General features: G+C 42.6%; 2 protein-coding genes across 2 annotated transcripts; one reads left to right on the forward strand and one right to left on the reverse strand.

The window, feature by feature from the left end:
* The first annotated feature begins 217 nt into the window (after positions 1–217).
* LOC104943603 (pterin-4-alpha-carbinolamine dehydratase 2-like) lies at positions 218–12,162 on the forward strand. The gene is made up of 4 exons (XM_010769058.1): positions 218–479; positions 1,517–1,642; positions 10,698–10,778; positions 12,000–12,162. Exons 1-4 carry the CDS (start codon positions 381–383, stop codon positions 12,093–12,095), a joined length of 402 nt encoding a protein of 133 aa, XP_010767360.1. The 5' UTR covers positions 218–380; the 3' UTR covers positions 12,096–12,162.
* A 5,317-nt stretch (positions 12,163–17,479) lies between these two features.
* LOC104943607 (uncharacterized) lies at positions 17,480–19,208 on the reverse strand. The gene is made up of 3 exons (XM_010769061.1): positions 18,810–19,208; positions 17,812–18,741; positions 17,480–17,485 (listed from the first exon to the last, which is right to left on the reverse strand). Exons 1-3 carry the CDS (start codon positions 19,206–19,208, stop codon positions 17,480–17,482), a joined length of 1,335 nt encoding a protein of 444 aa, XP_010767363.1.
* Positions 19,209–25,326: the final 6,118 nt, after the last annotated feature.

Consider the following 25,326-nt stretch of genomic DNA (forward strand, 5'->3'; position numbering starts at 1 on the left):
AAGTGAATTACCTATCCTACCTTTAAATGCAGGACTTTTACCTGTAGCTGACCTGAGTATTTTTACACTGTAGTAGTCCTACTTGTACTCAAGTAAAAATATCTGAGTTCTTTTTCCACCACTGCATGTTGTCATTATTAACTCAATTCAAATAGCTTTATTAGCATGACCATAATCACATACAGTATTATTGGCAAAGCTTTGACTAGAATATCTGGTTTGCAAGACCTGTATGGAGCCATACCCAGACTCCTTTAGAACACGTGGGATTTTAATCAGGCAGTTATCCGAACAGCTATGGTAGAGTGTGTGAGTACAGGAGAGGAAACAGGAGAGCAGGTGGTTTTGGAAAGAGGATAACAGCTGACAAAGGGTCAGTTATGTCTGTGTTAATGTGTGGCCTGAGGCCCTGTAACCGTGTGTTAATACGGAGCAGTCTAATGCTGTCCGGGCTCTGCAAGAACCACTCGTCTAAAGAGGTGAGGGCTGCCTGTAGAGACAAGGTGTTAGCATTAGCATCCGACCTGTGTTGACAATGTGAAGCTGCAGTTATGCAGTGTCTAATTTCATGAGACAGTTAAGAAATGCACACCTGTATAGGCTCTGAAGTAGGCTAGTAAGTGTCCATAGCTCCATACAAGACGCATAGTTATTTATGGAGAAGTAATTACGCCAAACTCCATTCAAAACACTCTGAATTGAATGTTTTCATGCATAACTGTACGATGGCACAGGTTTTTTTGCAGCATTTCTGGAATGTTTTAATAGTTTCGGAGCTGTTCTTCAATTCGGCTGTGATATGTTGATCGATACAAGTTGCATGCAATATTATCATGACATTTAAACTGAGTGAGAATTAACTCGTGCTATATATCCTACTGTTTATTTAATCATTTGGGACTCCTATTATGTGTTCTTTTGCAATTATAAACGTGCCGAATTGTATAGTGTTTGCAACAAGTAAGAAAAGCCATAACTTTCATTGTGAATTCTGAAATGATAATGGCGTTCAGTATGCTTTTCTAATGTACATATGGGATTTCAAGCTCATATTGATGATGGTCACGCGCATACAGTTAATTAGTATTTGTTACATACTATTTATTTAACTTTTTAACTTACTTTGTACAATTTCTGTGTACTTCTGTGTAATTTCTGAAGTACACACTATTGATGCTATACTGCCACCTTGCGGACACAGCACTATTAACACTCAGGTAGGCCTAACAGAATGAAGATGACATTTGAGTATTATGAATCACATCTCAAGTTAATTTTATAAATCAAATCTATTTGATAAAAATGACGTTTTGTCAGATAAAAAAAGAAAGCACTAAGGTTATGTAATTTGTCGCTTCAAATATTAGTTTTCGAGATAAGATGTTGTTTGAAACTGATACAAAAACAACATTACATCAACCTATTGAGCACACCACAGCATATTGAGAAAAGAGAATTAACAGGTTTACAAAATGAAGTTATTAACATTGATACTTTTGTGTATGTTTGTGTCCAGTCTTCCCACTGGCTGTCCCCTGCAGACCGGGATCAGCAGGTGAAGGAGCTCAGGACCGCAGGATGGGTGGAGGTGAAGGGTCGTGATGCCATCTTCAAAGAACTTCACTTCAAAACCTTTAATCAGGTGTGTGTGTGTGTATTTATGTTGATGTACCTCTGACATGTGTGAGTCAATGCAGGTTGACTTTTTTTTGTCACTTCATTCGTTTTTTTTTTACGATTTGGGTTTAAGGTTATCAGAATCCGAATTCCTTTATTTGTCCCACAAATGGGAAATGTACAATATAAATTACTTTTTGACAATGCTGAAGAACATAGTGTGTAGCAGCAAGTAAATCATCATCAAGCATTTTGTATTCGCTTATAATAGTAATAATAATATATGTAATTTATATATCGCTTTACAAACACACAAAGACACTTTATAAAAGTCACTGATATAATCAAGTACAAGGTCATGTATCATGATACTTCACAATTGTCACTCGGTGACATTATCTTTTTGAAAGCATCATAGTTTATTATACCTTTTTGTTTTGAAGAATTGTTGTCATTGTAATGCATCATTAGTGTTTGTTGGTTGCGTTAGGTAAATTGAAAAATAATAATAATTGAATCTATGCAAGAACAACACATGGTCAAATAAAATTTTACTTCAAGCCAACAGTGATTACTAAGAGTCACTTAATCACTTTATAATGCATCATAACAGTGAATTTAATGTACTAGAACTATGCTAGTTATACACTATGATGTTTTCAAAGACACACATTTAAATGGGTGAGCAGCAATTTTAAAGGATTTTTCAAAACACTTTAACAAGCAGATAATGACGATTGTTTTTGTTTATTATACCATTTTGGCATTATTGACAAGATTACCAGTCATACGTACTCACAGGGATCATAACATAGGACATCATTTGCATCACTGTGCATCTGGTTAGAGTGTGTATATGGGATTTAATTAAATTCATAATGACAGAGAAAAGACACTGGAAGCTGACATCTGCTTCAGTGTTTTTTTCCAGACGGCCGGTAGAGTCTGCTATCAAACTGTCATCTTTTTTGGGGGAAATCAGTTGCCCTCTGCGTTCTGCTGCTCTGGTCTTTAGGCGGCTGTTGTAAAGTGGCTCTAAGTTTATTTGATGGGGATCAGAATGCAGACCGCCAGACGCACGACCATCTCGCTAACCATCGGAAACACAAATTCATCTGTGTTTATATGCTGATTGGTTGCAGGTGTAGCGGTAGACAGGTTCCTCTCTGCTTTCGTTGGATTCTTTTGGTTCCAACCTGCAAAGTAGAGCACTGATGACATTTAAAAGGTTGTTTATAAGAAAGAAAAGGCCATTCTTTCCTACTCATTAATAATTGGTTGAGCATGGGGTGCTAATTACGACAGGGCGTGCTGGACGCTTCGGTATTTAAAGTCTTGTAACCTTACGTTGCTATAAGCAAAAAAGTTGTTTGTATTTAAATTGTGCTTATTTATAGTACTTGAAAAACCAAATGGACAGGTTTGGCCCAATCCTGGTCTTTGCTCTCCATTTGAAATGGAATGTACAGTTTTGTTGCAATGCTATACCAATACTCTAAGATATCTATACAGTTAGATATATTACAGTATTGCCATACGGAAATGATACTATGAGGAATATGAGCATATTTTTCTATAATCAATTAATGTTTTTTTTGTGTCAAACCCTCGAAATGGCCCATCCATCATGAGATCACATGACAAAAATACCAAAACTTAATGCCTTTTTTTTATTTAAATAGTAAATTCTCAAGGTTCACTTACTTAACTTTTTTTGGGAGATTTCAAAAATATTCCACAGCACTTTTTTTAACAAATGCTTGCTCTGGTGTTATCTTCGCCATAGTACACAGTTGCCTTTGTGAACTTTTCTCGTCCCCAAGTCCATTTTCATAACACTTTTCTGAGTTTTGAACTCTTAAAACCTTTTCTTTTAATATATACATTTGACAGTACAGTATTGGTAGGCAGCCTACCACTTTTCTCAGTCCTGTATTGGACGACCTAAACTGCAACATCTCAACAAGACCACTTAGCGGACTTCCTCTAATCCTGTCGTTAGTTGTTTTAGCCCCTAACATAGTCTGTTTTTACACTTCCCCGTGTTTGAAGTTTGGGGCCAAGCGCTGACCTCCCCCATCGACTCCTCCTGGCTCTAAAGCCTCTCCTCTTACCCCGACACGTCAGACTGCATTACCCTGAGACACGCCAGGCGTCCAGTTGGCAGTAATTGGGGTTTCGATCAGAATGATTTCTTTCACAAACAATCAAATTGGTTAAAATGTTTCATCTGGTTCACAAACCACTAACAATCCCATCATTCCTTCTGGTCGATGTGCATTTCAGGTTTTTTTTCTTGCTCTTTGCCACACTCCTGTTCCAATCTCTGCTTTACTCTGTCTCTTATTCCCATTCTGTGCCCCATGTTATTGGGCTCATGTTGTTCCAATTGTAGATGTTGGCAACTCTCTCTCCGTCTGTCTCTCTGTTCTTCTTTTTCGCTGTCTTTTATTCTCCCTCCATGTATTTTTTACATACTGTAGCTTTGTTTTTTATGGCTGTTCTTAAAGGGCTTTTACCAGGGGAGAATTGAGATGAGGAGCGACATGCTGGCTGATTTCCATTCGCCACTTATCTGCGAGTGATGGGCTCCAAGAAATCAGATCCCCGAGAGTTTATAATGAGAATAACAAATCCCCTCTGTGCGTTGAAACACTTCCTCTTGTGGTCTTTAGGGGGCGGTAGAGGTGTGTCTATGGCTCTGCAAATCCACAGTGGCACTTTGTTGAAGTGGAGCTAAATACATGACACACAGGGACATTCATAGCTGCAAATGAATTCAAAAAGAACATGACAGCTGGATTTCTACGTTTATTTTCCATGATTACAGCAAGTGGAAAGTGCTAGATGCTTTAGCAGCTAATTTATCTGTGGCATGTGGGTAAACTGCGTTGATGGTGGCAGTGGTCTGAAAAGTTGCTGAGTTATTTTCCTCATCAAGTCCGGTGATGTTTAATCAGGTTTGAGAGGTGAAATCCTCGGTCTGGAGTCACTTTGGTCAGTGAAAATCCCTGCAATCATATGTGGAAACATCTGTTTCATACTGTACATTTTCGTTGGATTTGGGCTTGTTTTTAAGTTGCAGTCCCTGATATTGTTTACGTTTTAAGCCTTATGTTATGTATGTTTACTGATGACCATCTGCTTTATGTTTTGGTGGACAATGTGGAAACATTTACGCGACACAAGTGAAATTGGTAGCCGAAAGATGCAGTTTGGATAGGAGAGGAGAGGTGAGCTGTGCATTCTCAACTGTTGTGTTATGTTAGCTGAAGTTGACAATGATGGCATTTCAACTTTCTCCACAAACGTTCAGTCTTACAGTGATGGGAAAAATGCCTCAAAAGTTGTGACTGGGAATGAAAAATGGCTTGTTATTATCTTGATTATCTCCTACAAAGTGAACAAGACTGACCTTTAAACTAACAATAGAAACGTTTAACAAGGTAAATATCTGTCAGTGCACAAAACTGTTTATTTATTGGTTAAAGAGGCAGATGAATGAATAGCTTTCCAGTAATTCAGAGTCTAACCATTCTTCAAGACAACTTGTGTAATGGAACAGCGACTATAGATCCAAAATGGCTACCAAAATGTGATAATTTCACTGTAAAAAATGTTGACTTTATGACAAACTATTTTCAATGTACTCACGTGCATGTTGAAGTCCAAATAGCACTCTGAAAGATATTTAGAGTCAAAAGGATGTAAGGATTCACAACATTATCATTTAATAGGATACTTTGCTCTGTTAATCAACATGTTGCATTATATTATCACATTCATAGTGAATATCTGCAGCATTCACTCAATGGTACGTTCTTAATAGGGGCTATTTTGTCGCATTCATGTTCTCCTAACCTTTCAGTGACTTTTCTACATGTCTGTGTGAGAGGAAAGAACATTTCTTAAGAAATCAGTTGGAAAGGATCATCAATCAGTCTTACAGATATATAAAAGCCAGGATAGTGTGTTCATTCAAAATCATAATGAGCACATAAATGTCCCAGACTGTAGATTTAGCAACTGCTTTAAGGCCATATTAAAAAAGCATTCCTTGTCAAAAGTTTAGCTTGAAAGATGCATAAATTACCATTTAAGTATTTGTCTTTGTATAAATAAATGTGTGTGATATAATGCAACAAAATAAAGATGACACCAACTTGAGACAAATGACACGGCAAAGTTGTGGTTGACCACAGACAATAACCGCATTACACCAGAAAAGGCTGCAGCGTCCACACAGCTTCAGGACTTAAGGTCCAATTGTGAGACTGAGGAGAGCGCTGCTGTTGTTCAGACAGCTCCCTCCGCTCTCTGAGGCTGATCCCCCTTTTTATATTCTGTCGGGGGCTTCCTCTCCACCAAAGCTCCTTCAAGCCTCTGCCTCTCGTTACGGGCCTTGCTCTGCTTGTGTTGAATAAGTTGTCCTACAACTAAAACTGAGCCCCTGTGTTAACCAAACTTTCAGAGCCACCCCCCTCCTGCTTCACACACACACACACACACACACACACACACACACACACACACACACACACACACACACACACACACACACACACAGACGTGCACACGTACACGCATGTACACACGTAGCAAACATACACCTGTACACACGTAGCAAGCATGCACACACACACACACACACACACACACACACACACACACACACACACACACACACACACACACACACACACACACACACTCATAGTTTTACACCTTGACTGAAATCGAACTCTGATGGAGACCCAAAAAAGTCAAATGTTTTGCCATAAAATGTTGAAAAATGTATAATAAAGGCATACAAGTCTTCCAGCCTTTAAAACTCCATATCTAAACCCTAGTATTTAAACACACATGTATACATAATCACCTTACACAAGCGCTCACGCCATATCCCTTACTCACAGCGAGAGGCCGGTTAATCAGCTCAGTGGTGTTTAGTTCCCACCTCGCTCTCCAAAATGGAGCGCTCCCTGGGAACTGGAGGCATCACGCATTCATCACGTCTTGTGAAAATGGCTGCAGGGAAGCAGTGAGGTGTGGCGCCTCAGCAGAGGTGGTTAGATAATCTGGCTATCAGTGCTTGGGTAAGCTAAGATGACCCTGATGTCTGCTGTCTTTTGACGAGCCCAATGTCTTTTTAAGCCCTCGCTGATAACCCTGCAGTTAATGAGGGGCTTTCATAAGTTGGCCTTAACACCATGAGCATTACATGACACTCGTTACATATATATATATAGGCGTTGACTTGCACGGACATTTGTTACATAGGATTTTAGTCACAGACTGCATCATCTTTGTATCGAATTGAAGCTCTTGTCTGTGTTTCACAACTTTATGAACATAAATGTGTGATATAACATTTAGAACCCAGCAGAGAGATATCTACTGCGTGGAGGAATTCCAGCGCTTGGCAGCTTTGCTTCATAACGATTCAATAGTTTGCTTTAAGTTACATGTCAACTTAGCAGGCACTGCCAGCTGGAAGCTTGTGAGGAGCTGTTTGGGAAAGGAGAGAAACGAGACATAAGAGGTGTGGTCGTCATCATCATCATCACCACCACCACCACCGTGCAATTCACAGCGTTCTTGTCTTTCACTGCGGAGGAGCGAAGGTTTTCCAGGGTGCTGACGCGGATGATGATGGGGCTCGCAGGGTAATCATTGGGTATTCACGGTGGTGTGTAATGGTGGAGAGCGGCTTGTCGTCTTATGTGTGTGTCGACACATCCTTGTGTGTATGCTGAGAAGGTTTGCGTATGTGCATTCGTGCATGCATCAGTGTGCATTTGTGTGTGTCCATCAGAGGCAAGTAAGAGTAGGCACAATCTGCATGCACTTAGTCCTGGCAAGACAGAGCAGGCGTTTCTAAGCCCTTGGACAGCGCGGCGGTGGAAAACCGATCTGTAAATAACAGACACATGTGTTTGAAACTGAGTCCTGTATTCCAGCCCACGGCCGCAATGAGAGAGAGAACACCACTCTGCTCCGACGTCAAATTGTCTCATCCAGTGTTGTATGACAATCATGCAGTAATAGCACCAAATCGGCTCCTCAAAAGCTGGTGCGCAGAGGAAGGGGCAAAGCGGAGGCCTGCCGTCGGGTGTTTCTGATTATTTGAGATGGGGGGGCCTGCGAAATGTCATGTCAAATTATCTGGGTCTGACAGCTACAGCTTGTTGGGCCAGTTTGGAGAGAGCGGCTGGCTGGCTGAATGAATGGATGGTTGGCCGACTGGCTGGCTGACCTGTTGGCTCGAGAAGTGTGGCCCGGACAATACAAATGGTGTAAACAAAGCACTTTGAGAGGGAGAGTCCTTGACCTCTGTTGACATAAGACCTCAGCTGGGAGTTGAGGGTCGGTTTTATTTCCTTGTTTAGCCGAAGTGGAGGGTGTTGAGATGACCTACAGGTGACAGACGTAGCACCGCCACTTCGCCAGTATTGTGTCTTGCTGCTACTCTCCTTACTGCCCCCGAGGGACCACCGCCTGTGAGAGAATCCCATTTTTCACCCCTTTTCAGCTTATTTGGACATTCAACTCCAATTCATTTGTATTGGGAGATTACTGCTTTCCTTGCTCTTTTTCTCTCCTCATTTTTTGTCTTCCTGGGACATGAGAGTTCAGGTTGCATACAGGCTAAACTTCTTCTGTTTCACATTCCTCTTCCCATCAAAACGCATTGCGCTCTGTGGGTTGTTTGCACATCAATGAGGTTCAAACGTGGACATGTAATTGTCCATTGTTGAGTGTGACCTTTTTCTGGAAAATAGCAGTGGGTTTTGTGACGAACTTTGAAGTTTGGATAATGAGGGTAAGCTCTGGTCGGGGTTGGTCCACTGTCACTTCAAAATGCAAATACAAAACACACTTCTATCACAGCATTCACTCTTAATCATTGGCAAACTTCATCATGCCATGAGCTGGCTTTGGAAGATAAATATACTTTTGAATAAAAACTGATTGGAAGTTTGCAATTATTTGTCTGGACTAGAATTTCCTTCCCCTGCCAAGTTTGGAAGTCTATGAAATTGTATCATACAGATGTGACTGCACATGTTTGTAGTTGCACACCCGTCATTATTTCAGTGAGTCTGCAACTGTGTTATTGTGATCATGTATCTTTAAAGTGCTGTGACCCAGTTGGCAGACATGTAGTGTTAAACGGGATCCTCCCTGTATTAAAGAGGGAAGTACACCCATTATTCACACATGCTGATCAAGGTCAGGAGCCTGAATTTAGTACACTCTTGTAGGTGGCCATGAACAGCATACAGCGGGCAAAAATCCTCAAATTCTGCCAAAAAATGTAAAAGGCATTTAATTGATTTCCTGATAACGGCCAATGACTCTGATTACAGAGTATCAACTAATACCTAAAACTTGTCCTGGACATTTTTGTGTGGCGATTACAAGTATATGTAGTCAAAATTGGACAACAATATTGATCTGACTCTAACATTAAAAAAATCCAGTGATATCATTTATTTCCGTCATTCCAAATTTTTTAGCTTGTTATTTACACTAACTGCACAATGGAGACCGTCAAACTCGCTTTTTGCGTCAGAGATAAAACGGTATGGGGAGGTTAATGCAATAATAAAACTGTACTTTGTCAATGTAAACAAGCATCATTTACATCTGCGACTGAAAGGTCCGTGAAGAAGAATGGAAATCATTAATAATGTAATGTAAAAAACAGTGTTCACATATATTCCTAACCCAAGTTTGGCCAATTGTGAGTATGTTGATATGCCAAGAGGATGAGTTTTTTATTCCCTAACAGAGTCAAAGCTGGAAATTGTTTTCTGAAAGAACATGGTGTTTTGAAATGGGACAATGTGCAGGAACCTTTAAGTGTTCACACAGGATCCTTTTACCTGTCACTCAGTGTTCCTCAGCAGCAGATTAGCCTGAGCTCGGCCCTGAGAGAGAGACGGCATGTTTGGACAACACCTGACATGACAGGCTGCTTAGCCATCTCCATTAGAGCCAATGAGAACTGAGAGAAAGCAGACCGCCTCAGTCTCCAAATTGGTGCCAGTGGGGTCAAGTTGCAGGAATATGCCAATTACTTAAATTGATCAGGAGACGGTTTCTTGATAACCAATTTGATCAAGCTGCCGATCGTGTTACACGCGCCGCGCTGCACGGGCACCCAACAGGACGTCTCAGAAATTGGTTACAACGCACTAAAAAGGCTAAACGCAATTTCTTCTGTGAGTGTAATTCTGTTTCGTCATGTCAGGTGGTGGAAGGGGCCGCAGCCATGGTCTGTAAACAATGGCTTTTCAGTTGATTTAATTAGACAGGGAGGAAGTATTTAGGGGCTTAATTGAGATTGCAGTGGGAAATTGCTCTGAAATAGGTCTACCTGATTTGATTTTTTTTCTCCTCTCTTCACAGTGGGCCTGACGAGGGATTTCACTCTTCTCTTTGTAGATAATTAGAATAACCATAATCACTCCCTGGATGGCCTGTGATTGGAGAGAGTCACATGCCAAACCTGAAATATGAAGAGTGTGTATGTTTCGGAGTATGTGCATGCTGTGTGTGTGTGGGGCAGTGGGTGTGGAAGTATGAACATACTTCATTTTTACAGCTGCAGATACAAGTTGATTTATCAATTAGTTATTCAGCGAAAAACATGATCAACTTTTGGGAATATTTGAATAATAATGTTCATCAGGTTGAAAATAAGAAATACATTTATTCCAGTTTTGGATCGTTTGTTAGACAAAACGAGACATTTCAAGAGGCCACCTTTGGTTTCTGGGATGTTTTAATGGCCATATATTTCACAAATTTTGTACACCAAATCCCTAATCCAATCCAATGAATCAAGAAATAATGTAATGGTTATTCTGAACAAATATATTTTATTAGTAGTAGCCTTACATTTAATGATTACTGAGTCATTGATCCTGGCCTGGTATAGTGGCATTTTTGTGTTGTAGCGTTATCATTCTTTGTCACATGAGAGATCTTTTTTGTGGTCACAGCTATGAAGTTTTAAACGGTAAAAATTCCTGAATATTTTTTGATTGACAGTTGACTGTTTCTTTTAACAGGCATTCGGCTTCATGTCTCGAGTGGCTCTGCAGGCAGAGAAGATGAACCACCACCCAGAATGGTTCAATGTTTATAATAAGGTAATACATTTCTCCACCTTATGTAATTGTGATTGAGGAGTCACTTGCAGTGCTGCATTTGTTTAGTATCCATTACAGAAATCAAGGCTCGGAGAATCAAACAGTGTTATCACGGTGATGTGTTTGAGACACTGCCATATTTACAATGCTACGGTTGGCTTATGACAAATTACAGACACGCCGAGATCAATCGACTGTGGATAAAGTCAGATTTTTGCATGTCAAACAATTCTCACTAGTTCTGGAGAGATCTCCACTCAAAGCCTGAAACGCACTCTGCAAGTCAGGATGAGGGGGGAACGCAGTAGCTTCACACTCTAATCCCATCGCTTTTCTTGTGCAAATATCTCTACCTCCCGTCCACTACCCCAACGCTCACACACACTCTCACTTTCTGTGCCTCAGAAATAAAGTAGCGGTTGATATGACAAACCCAGTCCCTGAAAATCTCTCAGCATTAGGCTGAAGCCACTGAGTTAGTGTGTGGTGGGCCGGGCCGCTCTGACAGGAATGCTGCTCCTAATCCACTCTTTATTAAAGTGGCTGTAGAACGGTGCTACAGGTCTCTGGGCCCCCGCAGCACTTTCCACCAGACACTCTCACATAAATCCAACTTCGACAGATCTTCGACAAAGTAGATGTTGTATACAAAGCTACTGCTAATATTCTTTTAATATTCATTCATGCTCTGTGCTGTTTTATTGGCTCTCAATATTAAGAAGTGAATTTCTTTCTGGGCCGAAGCTTCTCTCCATGGAATAACCTCATTGGTTGAGTCAAACTCAATGGGTGGAGCCAAATGCTGGACATGGAGATGGAAGTACACTGTATTTCTCGCACTTCCTAACAAATAACTCTTGATTTTTGAAGGTTTTCAAGCAATAGTTAGACAACATTTTTGTTCTGAGTACTGAGCTGGAGTCAGGATTTGGCTACCTTAGTATAAACACTGGAAAACAATTTCAGTCATCGCAGTTGTGTCACAAAGACCAAACTAAAGCACTTTCAACATAATCCACTTCCCCTGATCACATTCTAAAACCAAATTATAAGTGAGTTCGTTGATATATTTATTTTGAAAGATATTCTCCTTTGCCATCTTAATTGGATAATTAGAGATCATGAACATTTTCATTCTAATAAACAAATGTGATTAATGCCCTGTTGTTTATGGCATTTTGTTGCTTTGTGATTGCTAACAATGTGTATGTATCCTCACAGGTCCAGATTACATTGACCACACATGACTGTGGAGGACTGTCAACACGGGACGTCAAAATGGCAAAGTTTATTGACAAAATTGCACCTTCAGATTGAGGTTTTTGTCTTCAATCAGAAAGTTTCTCTGCAAATAATTATTCCTAATAAAAATGATTTAAATATGTGTCTGGGTTCATCTGGGTGAAAGATATAATATTTACCTTTTTTCAACAAGCTTTCTCTAACAATAAAACTTTGATTTAGTCAAACTGGGTTATTGTTACAATAATGTGGTCCTGCACTGATCCTCTTTAATAAGTTGAAAGTTTAGAGAAAAACCCTTCTTCGTGGTCCAGATTTTGTCGCTTTCTGATTCTGGAAGCTTTAATTTACCGTAGTTGTGTGCGTCAGTGTATGGTTTTCTTGTTCTCAGCAGTGTTTATTTTCACACATGAAGTTAAAATGTAGTGTAATTGCTCTGCAGTAGTCTGTCCGGTACTTGCCAACCATCAGGAGGACACTCTTCCATTTAAATCCTCCACCAAGACCACATGTTCTCCTTTTGGCCATGGAGAGTGGAGAAAAAATGTGGCAGGGGTGAAAGTCAGTAGGAAGGGGATTTATGTGATTTACCGTTTGGTAAGGGATGAGTCACATAGAGCTGTAGTGTTTTACTGACTGGATCGCCATCAGGAGAAGATCACTAAAGTGAGAAGAGTGTAATAACAGCCAAACTAGTAGACCTGTGTTGCAAAAAGCCTCTTAGTCTGTCCTTTTCTGTGCTTTGTACCTTTAACCTGGCGAGGGTAAGTACATTTATAAGGTATGTAGATACAGTAGTACATTCTGTGTGTTTCCTTACCCAACATGTTGTTACTATAATTAGTCACCCTTTACTGATTAGGTCAAGGTGAAAAGTCCCCCAAAATCCACATTCTATCATCAAACGTACCATTTGTTTAGGCTCTTCTGTAATATGTTTTCTTCAGATGACATTTCTGCATCAAAGTTCTGTTCAAACAGAATACAACTTTACAGTACAGTATGTAATCTATGCTTGACTGTTGCTGCTTAGGCTACAATTGTTCTGTTTCTTTCAGGCCTTGACTTACAGGGTAATATGAACCTTATGGGCTATAGACAGACTGCATTTACAATAGATTAAATAATTTGTCGAATTTTCACTGTTTTGCCTTTTTCACAGTGAAGGCTATCCAGGCCCACACACCCATGGTGAAGTGAAAGCATGTGCTCAAAGTTAGATACATGTATACCACATTGCAAAGATGTTTTCTAAACACTTACCTATTTTCATTCATCTGTACAGTTGAGTTTTGACCAAAATTAAAGAACAGGTTGCATGTGTTGTGTATTAAATCGGACAACATTGACCCACACAGCCACCGCTCCTAATGTTTCTTGTGTAAGAAGACAACCCCTGCAAGGCTGGAAACAAAATATTTTAAATGGTACTTACACAAACCACCATGCCTCTGAACTGTGTGTATTATTGTCAGGTGGTCACAGCAGCATATAACAACACATTCATCTGCAGCAGACTCCTTCAGTAGTGGTGCAATGTGTGTAAGAACAATGTCAGCAATGGTGGAGAAAGTACTTGGATCTCAACATTTCTAGAAAAGTAATGCATTTACAATTAGTCAAATAAATATGTATAATTAGCAAAGAAACTATTTCTGTTAACACAAACAAAAAGACAAATATTAATGTTTTTGTATGTCTTCATTGAGTCAAAACAATTGAATATCCTGAGTAACACTTCATTCTGTGTATACACTAAACCCTCAGATGTATTATGAACATCTCCTCAAACACAGCTGCAATAAATGATGTTGTTTAGAACTCTAGATCAGCCGATTTACACCCCTAACTTTTCTTTTTTAGGGTTGCAAGGAACAATTGAATGTATCAATTAGGCTGATCATTTCCCCCCCGAGTCATGGTTTGGAATGCCCATCCCAATTACAATCCAATCCTCACATCTTAGAAGCTGGAACCATTGGATGTTTAAGAGTGTTTCTTGACACACAAGTTAAATAGTTTTCAAAATGATCATTAAATTATTTATCAACTGTTGGATTCATTGACTGTTATTGTTAGTCCCTACAAGCCCCTCCAACAGATTGGTCACCATTATCTGTCCCCTAAAGGGGGGGGAAGAGGGGGGAGACTTTCGAGGGACCAGACAGCAGTAGGCCAGTCCGGGGCAGACCAGGCCAGATGTGGCTCCTTCTGATAATTGGCATCAGCTGATGGCCATGGCAGCAGGCAGCCGAGCCAGTCCTCCCATTAGTGAACTCCCTGGATTCTGGCCCCTTAATCCGTTTTCAGCTTCACCCACTAATTCTGCACCGACAGCAGTCCAGTCTCCACACACAAACCCATGAGAACCAGAGGGAGATAGACAGCCAGGGGAAGAAATGAGGAAGAAAGAGGAGACAGAGAAAGTAGGGAGGGTAATTGAGGGGGGGCAGGGGACAAGCAATTGTGGAGGTGGAAGGGAGTAAAAGACACACACAGAGAGAAAAGTGCAAAGCAATCGAGTTGAAGATAGATGAGTGGGACAGGACAGGCGTGGGATGACATTTTCCCTTTTTTCTTGTGCAGTCCTTGAAATGGAAAAATAATAATTCTCCCCAGCATAAAGCGACAGAAAAGTAAAGAGAGAGATTGAGTGGGGGTTTCTTCAGCGAGGGAAGAAACAGCTAGCAGGAGAGAGGCTTTCTGGGCTTTTTCCAAATAGCTGCTACTTGATAGAGGCCCATATTTCTCCAGTGTGTGAATCGCTGTTTCACTCGCTGCCATGTGGGGAAGGGTTGATGGTCCCAGTAGTTGCAATCTGACACTGCCAAATAAAGATAACAAGGTCATAGAAAGTCAATCTTGAGCTAAGTCTGCTTTTAAAGTTTCCAGGGGGAGTGCGCAGGCCAGCGTTTAGCATGTGGACTCCTGTGTTGTGGGATTCGCTGCAGACACACTGCTGATAGTAATCACAGTGTGAGGTTCATGCCAAAAGCAACCAGGAGCTTAACATTTGCAGAGACATTTGTAAGGCATTTGTTATTCGATCAAATGCACACCCTTTGTACAATTCCCCTGTGGTGTGGCAGTTATTACCGGACGGTCACTGACTGTTCTCATCTGTGTGATCAGAAACATATTGATGTCTGTTTTGCTGATATGGCAGTTTCACGCTGTCTTCTTTCATTTAAAAGACAAGTTGTCAGCAGCTCTTCTTTTTGTGAAAAGGAAAACACTTTTTTTTCGGATATGAGGGATCACGCTAATGGTTGTCATGCTGCTTCGAGAGTAAAGTGAGGAATCAGCAACAGCTCCCTAATACACATATCCATCACAATTGTCCAGATTTCATGAGCTTAGAAAAGCCCAGTTTCTTACAGCTTTGGGATAAGGTAGTTTTAAGAATAATTGGAACTTTAGACGTTGCAGTATTTTGAGATAAATGTGTAATTTAGAATGCTATCATGCTCTAAATGAAAATGGGTGGCAGCCGGTATCTTATTTACCACATTCACCACCTTAGCGTGATTGCATGCAAACACTTGATAATTAGCACTTAAAACAGGAAAGGGTTCTAAGATAAAGACATGGAAAAAACCCAGACCAGACCACACTGTGGCGAACTGTCAATCAAAGTAACCCCTGTGGTGCCGAGAGATGGGAGTCGGAAGCGGGGTATCGAAGGTACAAGCTATACTTTTATTGAGCATCTGCAAAACATGTAAACCACACTTCAAGCCCGGGAAGCGAAAACCGGCGAAAACAGGAAGTCCGGCTCGCTCTAATGTCCGTGCAGCACAATACCCCAACACATAGATCCGTGGGTGAATAATGTCAATCACCACACAAGCCCCCCCAGTATTCACCCATAGTCAAAATCCCCGTGCCTCGGAGGAAGTACCACCCGACCCCGGCGCGTACGGACCACAGGGGCCGAGGAGGGCGGGGCCGCAGGCGAGGGCAGGGGCAGGGGTGCCAACGAGGGCGAGGGCATCCCCACAGGGGGTGGGGGGCGGGCCATGGGAGGGCGGCCCCGACATGGGGGCAGAGCCAACTCCAACGGCCTGGAAACATCCACGTGAGCAGGCTTAATCCGATCAACGGACACAGGCCTCAGGCCTGCCACCAACGTCCACCACCAGGCTCTTGTCCCCGTGACGCATGACCCTGAACGCACCGTCGTAAGGGGGCCGCAGGGGACCGCGGTGGGCGTCGTGGCGAATAAAAACAAAATCCGCCGACCGTAATCCGGGGGACACCCGGAAAGCTGGGTTGCTGTGCTGCGACGTGGGGACGGGCGTGAATGTCCCGGCGGTTTCCAGCAGGGAGGAGCGTTGCCCGGCCGCAGACCAGGGCACAGTGGCGGTGGGAATGAATTCCCCGGGGACCCGTAGCGTCTGGCCATAGACAAGCTCCGCCGACGAGGACTGCAGGTCTTCTTTGGGAGCACACCTGAGGCCGAGCATAACCCACGGGAGCTTATCCACCCAGTTGCCGTCGGTCAAGCCGGCACGCAGTGACCTGATTCGCCTCGACGTCGGAAGCGGACGTCGAGGCGAGGGGAACGGCCTCGGGCCAGCGGGTCGTCCTGTCCACCATCGTAAACAGGTAGGTGAAACCGTGAGAGGGGGGAAGCGGACCTACGAGGTCGACATTGACATGGTCAAACCTCCTCTCAGGAACTGCAAAATGTTCAAAAGGGGCCCTAGTATGGCGGTGGACTTTAGCCCGTTGACAAGCCACGCATGCGTCGACCCAGGACTTCACGTCCTTCTTAAGCCCCTGCCACACGAACTTCACGGACGGCTTCCTACCGGGGTGGGAAAGATTGTGAACCGCCTCAAAAACGGGTCGGCGCCAGGCCGCAGGGACCAGCGGTCGAGGCTGGCCCGTGGAGACGTCACACCACAGCTTTACGCCAGAGTCACCGTGACCTCCTCCAGGCGTAATCCCGTGACCGAGGCCTTGAGGGTCTGGACCCCGTGGTCAGAGGCCTGGTCAGCGCCCATGCGGAGGTAATCGAGGCCCAGCTGCACAGCTCCGATGACCGCTCTGGAGAGGCAGTCCGCGACCACGTTAGCCTTGCCAGCGATGTGTCGTATGTCCGTGGTGTACTCGGAGATGTACGAAAGCTGGCGTTGCTGTCGGGCGGACCACGGCTCGGCCACCTTGGACATGCAGAAGGTCAGTGGCTTGTGATCCACGAACGCTGCAAACTCCCGGCCTTCCAGCAGGAAACGGAAGTGGCGAACCGCCAAATAGAGACCAAGGAGTTCTCTGTCGAAAGTGCTGTACTTGCGCTCCCTGGGAGTCAACTGGCGGCTGAAAAAGGCGAGCGGTTGCCAGGCGCCGTCGACCCATTGTTCATGCACCGCGCCCACTGCGTAGTCTGACGCGTCGGTGGTGATAGCGATGGGGGCCCTGTGTGACGGGTGAGCCAACATGGCGGCTTATTTCTCTCAAATCTGGCAAAAGAGTGGGCAGGGCGCAGTGTCTAATTGTAGCAGTAAGCTAACGAGTACTGATAAGCTTTATTTTGTTTTGATCCAATGCTTCACAACTAACTAAATCCAAAGCTGCTGTGAAAAAAAGAAGCTATATCCATGTTGGATAGAATATCAAATTTAAATAAAAAAATAACCTTAAGGGACAACTTGAATGCTTTTTTTTCTCTTAATACATTGCATAAAGATCGGATCGGGAAAAATCGGTATCGGCAAATTGTCAAAATCAAATGATAGGAATCGGATCTGGAGCAAAAAAAGGTGATCGGGACATCCCTAGTCAGGACCCCGTGGTCAGAGGCCTGGTCAGCGCCCATGCGGAGGTAATCGAGGCCCAGCTGCACAGCTCCGATGACCGCTCTGGAGAGGCAGCCCGCGACCACGTTAGCCTTGCCAGCGATGTGTCGTATGTCCGTGGTGTACTCGGAGATGTACGAAAGCTGGCGTTGCTGTCGGGCGGACCACGGCTCGGCCACCTTGGACATGCAGAAGGTCAGTGGCTTGTTATCCACGAGCGCCGCAAACTTCCGGCCTTCCAGCAGGAAACGGATGTGGCGAACCGCCAAATAGGGACCAAAGATTTCTCTGTCGAAAGCGCTGTACTTGCGCTCCCTGGGAGTCAACTTGCGGCTGAAAAAGGCGACCAGGATGTCGTCTAAATAGACGAAGATGAATGACATGTCTCCGAGTGCTGAATCCATCAGCTGCTGAAAGGACTGAGCTGCGTTCTTAAGTCCGAACAGCATACGCAGAAACTCGAACAGCCCGAACGGCATACTCACCGCAGTTTTGGGGACGTCCGAGGGGTACACCGGAACCTGGTGGTAGCCCCGCACCAGATCCACCTTGGAGAAAACCAGCTTGCCCGCCAGGTGTGCAGAGAAGTCCTGGATGTGAGGGACCGGGTAGCGGTCTGGCATAGTGGCGTCGTTAAGGCGGCGGTAGTCACCACACGGTCGCCAGCCACCGGCTGATTTAGGGACCATGTGAAGGGGCGAAGCCCAAGGGCTGTCTGAGCGGCGGATGATGCCCAGACGCTCCATGTTGACGAACTCCGCCTTGGCGACTGTCAGGGTTGATCCGGGCCGGGCCCTAGCGTAGACAGGGGGGCCTTCAGTGTCAATGTGGTGCTCTACCCCGTGTTTGGTAGTGGCAGCGGAAAAGGTGGGCTGCGTCAAGTCGGGAAACTCACTGAGAAGGTGCTGGAACTTGTTGAGCTGGAGAGCACGCTGAATGACGCCTCGTCGCGGGTACACGTGAACGAGGCAAACGTCAGCGCATCCACCAGGCGGCTGTTCTTGACGTCCACCAGCAGCCCGTGAGCGCATAGGAAGTCGAGGAGGGTGAAGGAGATTTCAGCCGTGACGAAATCCCACTTAAACCTCTGACCCTCGAAGAACAGGTCCACTGTCTTTGTGCCATAGGTGCGAATAGGGGTGTCGTTAGCGGACGTTAAAGGTGGGCCGTGGCCTCCACCGGCGGCGTCCTCCACGGTAGCCGGCAGGATGCTCCGCTGGGCTCCTGTGTCACAAAGGAGTCTGCGACCAGAGAGGGTGTCCCTGATGAACAGGAGCCGGTTGGAAGTGCCCACGCTCGCGGCCACTACCGAGCGCAGGCCTTGGCGTTTCCCCTGACCTTGTAGGTGCAGGGGGGACGGCACATCTTTGCTTTTGCCCCGTAGCATGCATGGTAATAACAAGAAACAGTTCTATGAACAAAAAATGAGGTTCTTCCGTACCTAGCAGGCAGAGCATCATTTCCACCATGTGGTCAGAAGGCTTGTTGTCCCCCAGGCTATGAATAGCGAGCAGGTGTCAGGCCCGTTCCGACCGTGACAGCTCGAAAGTCTTTAGCAGGAAAGCCTTGAACGCTGCATATTTATCCTGGGCAGGAGGAGACGTAATAAGCCCACCGTCCGAGTCGCAGTGGAGCTTCCCAGTGCCGAAACGACGGGAAAATAGCGCGCTGCGTCGTCAGTCACTCCGCGGAGGGCGAACTGAGCCTCCGCCTGAGCGAACCATGCAGCCGCAGATGTCTCCCAAAACTCCGGCAGTTTGAAAAAAACGGCGTTACTTGCCATGCTCGGTTCAGTCTCGGATCCTTCAACAAGACTTACGTCGGGGTCACCAATGTGGTGCCGAGAGATGGGAGTCGGAGGCGGGGTATCGAAGGTACAAGCTATACTTTTATTGAGCATCTGCAAAACATGTAAACCACACTTCAAGCCCGGGAAGTGAAGACCGGCGGAAACAGGAAGTCCGGCTCGCTCTAATGTCCGTGCAGAACAATACCCCAACACATAGATCCGTGGGTGAATAATGTCAATCACCACACCCCACAGTAAACTATATATGCTGCTTTATTGTCTATTTTACTCTAAATCCAACCAGGCTTTACAAAATGATCATCCTGCTTTATTGACGAAGACTTGAAACTAGGGATTGCAATGTTTACTGAGATAATAAATATTGAAAATTACATATTTTCTCATAGACTTCTAACTAGTAGTAGTTCTTTTTTGCAATTAGTATCTCTCGCTGCTGGCTACTACAGAGAATTACAAGAAGGTACTCTGCATTGGCTTTAATTTTAAGATGCCACTTGGAAAATAACTTGACTGGCCTGCACAGACACCTGACCTTGTTTACATCCATCAACTTGGGGAAGAACTAGCTACGTCTTAGTGTCCAACATCTTTGGCTGACATCACAATGTTGAAATCCCTTAAGCCATGTTCCAAAATCCCAGTTGAGTGGAGGATGGTATCGCCGTGTTTAACAATGACTTCTGGATGCTATGATCTTATGTCCACATGCTTTTGAACAGGCTCTGTATATCAGTATTTGCTGTATAGTGCATATAAGGTTAACCTTTTAATGACATGCCCAGTTAGCATTGTTGATTTTCTACATCTCCCAGAATTCCCCGCCTCAAGTGGATATTTCGGAGAGATCAACAGTTGAGCTCAGGATTTTAATTATTTTATCATTGCCCATGAAGGTACAGTAACTTTTCCCACTGTTATAGAGTTTTTGTGAGTGAGAAAGTTAGACAATTGGCTTCCTTTCAAATAATGAAAGCATGTTGAACCAGGTGTGTCATACAGTATAGGCTTCATTCTTTACTCAGCCCCCACAGCTCTCTTTAGTGTGTTGCACAGACACACACAAAAACACTTGGCCGTGAAGTCACTGCAGTTCGACTCAGCACACTCACTAATCCCAAAATGACGGTCATGTGACAGCTTTGTCAGAATTACTGCGGTACTGAGACAGAGTCTTGGCGGTAAGTACATCATTTTCTCACAACACATATAATTATAGTAATTCTTGCTGTTGTATTTGTGCCTGCAATGGAAGCAGTTATTGGCCAAATGCTCTCTTGGCTGTGTGATCCAGTATTTTGTAATAAATCTTCTGCTCAATAAATCAATAGGTTTCTTTGCAACACAGCATTCATGTTAGCTTGTTATAGCTGTTAATATAACACTAATCAGGTCGGCTTCAGGTTGATTAAATGGAAATAAAAGCATAGAGATTACATCTTCCATTCTGGGTACATGCTCGACATGGATATATACATTACAGCTAATTAGATTTTTGTTAAATTGTTATACGAAATGCAATATGAATATTAAAGGAGGAAGGAAGTAAAGACGTACTGTGTTTCAGATATATAGCTGATGCTCCTATCCAGGAAGATTTTGTCACAGAAGAATCAAATATGTCAGACTTACTATCAATGTCTTTATTAAACTAATATCTTGAAACTAAGCAGGGACAGGCCTCCACAATCCGATATTTTTTACTCTAGTTTCCAATCTCCATGATTTCTGCAAATGCAGAATTGCAACTGCAATACTGCAATTCAATACAAATCTGCATAGTCAATAATGTTGTGAGGTAAATATATTTTGTCCCATCTTATGTTTGTTTTTGACATATCCAAAATAGGTTCCTAACACCTTGAAATACCACCACCCACTAGACTGAAGTATGGCCAAATCCTTCAACATCTAACACTCCCATCCCTTTTATACCCTCCAAGTAAATTAGAGTGGACTGTACCACTATAAGGGGAGCTCAACCAAAAATAAAAAACATATATTGTCCACTTATTTATTTACAATTCATAGGGTTTTGTTCATAAATCAAAAAGACATTACAGTGCCAAACGTATGTAACCTCAAGCTTTAGAAAAAAAACCTTTAATCACAAACAGACATATGCCCTCCCGCCTCACACCTCCTCTATTCAGACATGGCCGAACCAGGAAGTATAAACAGATCCAAGATCCTGCTCGAATCCATTTGTCTAAGTACCAGAACAAGGATTAGCAACAAAGGTATATATTGCATTACTATCAAACATTGAGGGCAAACATTTGTGGTTGTAGACCAGTTGATCGATTGTTTCATACTTTGGCTAGTTCTGACTTCCCTGGCTGGAGAATGACAGACTCATGAATCCTTATCGATTACACAAACATTAATACACAAAGTTATGGAAGGATAATGAGACAATGGATCCGTTGGCAAAGACATGCAAAATGCCCCTCCACCGCTATAGGCCAATACTTTATAGTTGTTTTAGTCCTTTTGTCGCAATTTGTTTGTCTGTGTAGTTGCTTTGTAGTTGTTTTGTTTGTTTGTGGCCATTTTGAGTCTCTTCATGCTTTGTACTTGTCTCTTTGAGAAACATTTTGTTGTTGAAAGTCCAGGGGGGCTCTCGGCCTGGGCCTGGTAGGCCCATTCAGTAATCTGTGACACGACATGTAGTTCCAAAAAGTAGAGAAGAACCTCCACTGCCCTTTTTCGGCTATAAAACAATCATATTCTACAACTAGCAACAGTTGCTTAAATAGTCACTGATTATCTATTGGTATAGACAACAAAGCACAGTTGATGCTGGTGCAATATGTGCTTACTGAGTGATATCAAGTCATACTGAAGCTGGAATATGAGTAGTATTATGAAGGTGACTGTTTTGCCCACACACCTGATTGCTAGCTAAGGACATACTCAAGTTGTTTTACTATCATAACATTCATAATGCTAATTAGGTTGATTTTAGCATACACACATTATACAAAAACACAACTTCATATATTGGCATCTATACTAGGATAAAATGCATCCAGTCGTGCTGATTTTAATTCATGGTTTTTAAATTGTTAACATTTATTTCAGGATTGGTCAGTCTTGTTTCGCTCTTCTTTGGCAGTTGCCATAAGTTTATTATGAATTACATTTTGGAGGTTTGCTTGTACTGCAATAACATACCTCACCAAACAGTGACTTAATGAGGTGTCCATTCTGTTCAGTGAAAACTAGAAAGGTTGATCATTTTAACCCAGGGTATTTTCTGAAACAAATGAAAAACATACAACATCTTGAGTAAGTGTTTGTGAGGTGAGTCCCATGGCGACATGTATCCAAAAGCAAGCGAAGGTGAGCAGCAACTCAGGATTTAGCCTGTTGGTTCACTTTCCTGTGAAATTGGTTTCTCTTCTCTGCATGTTCTATATTTGAAATACCTTCTTGTTATTGTAAAAAAAATGGTTTTGCTATTCAGGACTTCATTGTGCAGATTTAAAGGACCATATAGGAAGTTCAACAACATATTTCACATCATGTCAGCTTTTTCTTTTAAAGCATTTGGCCCAAATGCTTTTTTCACCCCAAGCAGCCATTACTTTTGATTGATTTAAGCTGGTATGAAAATCAACTTGCATAGACTTGAAGCACACTTGAGAATATGGTATATATATTCGTCTATAAATAAGTCATCTTTCACAGTAAGTGTATGCTTTTCTCGTTCATTTGAAAGTCTGCACTGTATCTCACACCAGTTCAGGTCCATTGTCATACCAGATGAAATGTCTTTGTTTTTGTGGTACAGCAGCTGCCTTTACACTGAGAGATACAAGTCACCCTCATTATAAGAGATAGAGGCCGGTCCTGCCTTAATAGACCCCTGCTGCTGTTGTTTGATTACAGAGACAGTATTGTTAAAATATAAAGACTAGGTAGCGCTTCTGAATAAACTACAGGTTGGGATCTAAACAGGGACCTGGTGTGTTTATGGATGCAGCAGCTGTAGTGCATATTTCAGGATCACATGCTGCTGCAGGGTGCTGGCAGCAGAAAACTAACAGAAGCTGAGCAGCATTGAAGTCAAAGCTCAGGGAAGGCCTTGGTTTAGTGGTGCTTGTTTTGTTGATTAGGGTAGGAACATGGTTGCAGACACTATTCAGATGTCAGCAGCAGAAGTGTAATGGCTTCAAATAAAAGTTTCTGTAATTTTATGTTCGGTGGTGTTTGCAAAATTGGGACTTTGAAGACATTGATGAAATATGTAATGGGGGGCTGTCACCCAAATAAAGACATCTTCAATTTTTGAAAAGGAGGATGGGCCTTATGCAGTCAAGAGTTCTCTCATGCATACTACAGTGTAAATGCAATGGCTGTAATAAGTGCAAATGTTTGCTATTGGGCCCCCATTGACTAACACCTAAAATGGAAGCTTCAGATTATGTTACTTTGCTGTAATTTGACTTATTAAAACTACTTTATTAAGGAATGTGCACCACATAAGCCCTATGAAAATCATAATAATAACAGTTTTGATAAAATGGCACAAGACAAAAGTAAATGCCACAACATAAAGTAATGCAGATCTGGCCTTGTTGATATAGGCCTAGTGGTGCATTTGGGCTAGAATGTGTGGAACTGCATCCAACAATTATTTCCATTGATGATTTATCTGCTGAGTATTTGATTAATTGATTAAATACCTGAAACCATGAAAAAGGCTCAACTAAAAAGCAGAACATCTTTTATTTTTCCCTTCTTTGTTTATGTATCTAACCTGTTGTACCTGTGTTGTTATTAAGCTCTGTGAGAAAGAGCTGAACTTGAAAGAAAAACGCACGTGATAATACCACAAGTTATAATTGTGTGTATGTGTCATTTTGAGAGAATGAATCCTGAATAAAACACTGCCCAACTCATTACAACATTGTATTGTATTCTATTATTTTCTTTCACAGTCTCTCTAATTCCCAAGAAGAGGGGATTTCCTTACCAGAGAAACCCTAGTTCAAATATTTAACTGCTATAAAACGGCCTATTGAACTTTGTCCTCCAGGTTCAGGCGCGTTCACAGTGGTCTTATTTATAACCGGAAACGAGTATTATTGGTCACCTTTACGACAGTATACACACTTTGTTTTCGCTACCAATCACTATGAGCCTTGAGTGTGCTTTGTCCTCTCGTCAAACATTTTGAAATCATAGCGATAGTTGCAATTACAGCCCGTGCGCATGCCCGCTCTGAGTAAACGCGGGCGCGCCCAAAGAAAGAATTTGAGTCCGCGCACGCTGCTGGTATACTGTTGTGACTTGTTATGAACGGTGGTAAAATATTATAGCAATATTAAAATCCTGATTTCACACGAAAAGCACCCGAATTACATGAAACACATTAATTTTTTTACAGGTAGCCATATTATAGATTTAAGAAATTTATTTTATACAAAAAGTAAGTAATATATTTAATTTGACATTCTGTTCTTATATTATTTACGTGTATATAGACTTCTTGCACTATCTTTTGTTTGTACTTTTGTATTTTATTATAAAACGTTGCAAAAAAAAACGCATTGTTGGGAGGAGCTCGGGTCATAAGATTTTCATTGCCATTTCTACACTGTAGCTTTTGTGCATGTAACATTAAAACCTTTGAATCTTGAATCTAATATGCATATGAACATAAAGCCACTTTTTATATAGACAACAGGAC

Source organism: Notothenia coriiceps, unplaced genomic scaffold (genome assembly GCF_000735185.1).
Source record: "Notothenia coriiceps isolate Sejong01 unplaced genomic scaffold, NC01 NC01_scaffold00006329, whole genome shotgun sequence".
NCBI lineage: Eukaryota > Metazoa > Chordata > Actinopteri > Perciformes > Nototheniidae > Notothenia > Notothenia coriiceps.

Bases quoted from the DNA above. Each gene is read 5' to 3' on its own strand.
- LOC104943603 (XM_010769058.1), top strand. From the start codon at position 381: ATGTCTGTGTTAATGTGTGGCCTGAGGCCCTGTAACCGTGTGTTAATA. The intron at 1,643-10,697 runs GTGTGTGTGTGT...TTCTTTTAACAG, and splicing joins ACTTCAAAACCTTTAATCAG to GCATTCGGCTTCATGTCTCG. The intron at 10,779-11,999 runs GTAATACATTTC...GTATCCTCACAG, and splicing joins GGTTCAATGTTTATAATAAG to GTCCAGATTACATTGACCAC.
- LOC104943607 (XM_010769061.1), bottom strand. From the start codon at position 19,208: ATGCTACGGGGCAAAAGCAAAGATGTGCCGTCCCCCCTGCACCTACAA. The intron at 18,742-18,809 runs GTGGATGCGCTG...CGTGCTCTCCAG, and splicing joins ACGTCAAGAACAGCCGCCTG to CTCAACAAGTTCCAGCACCT.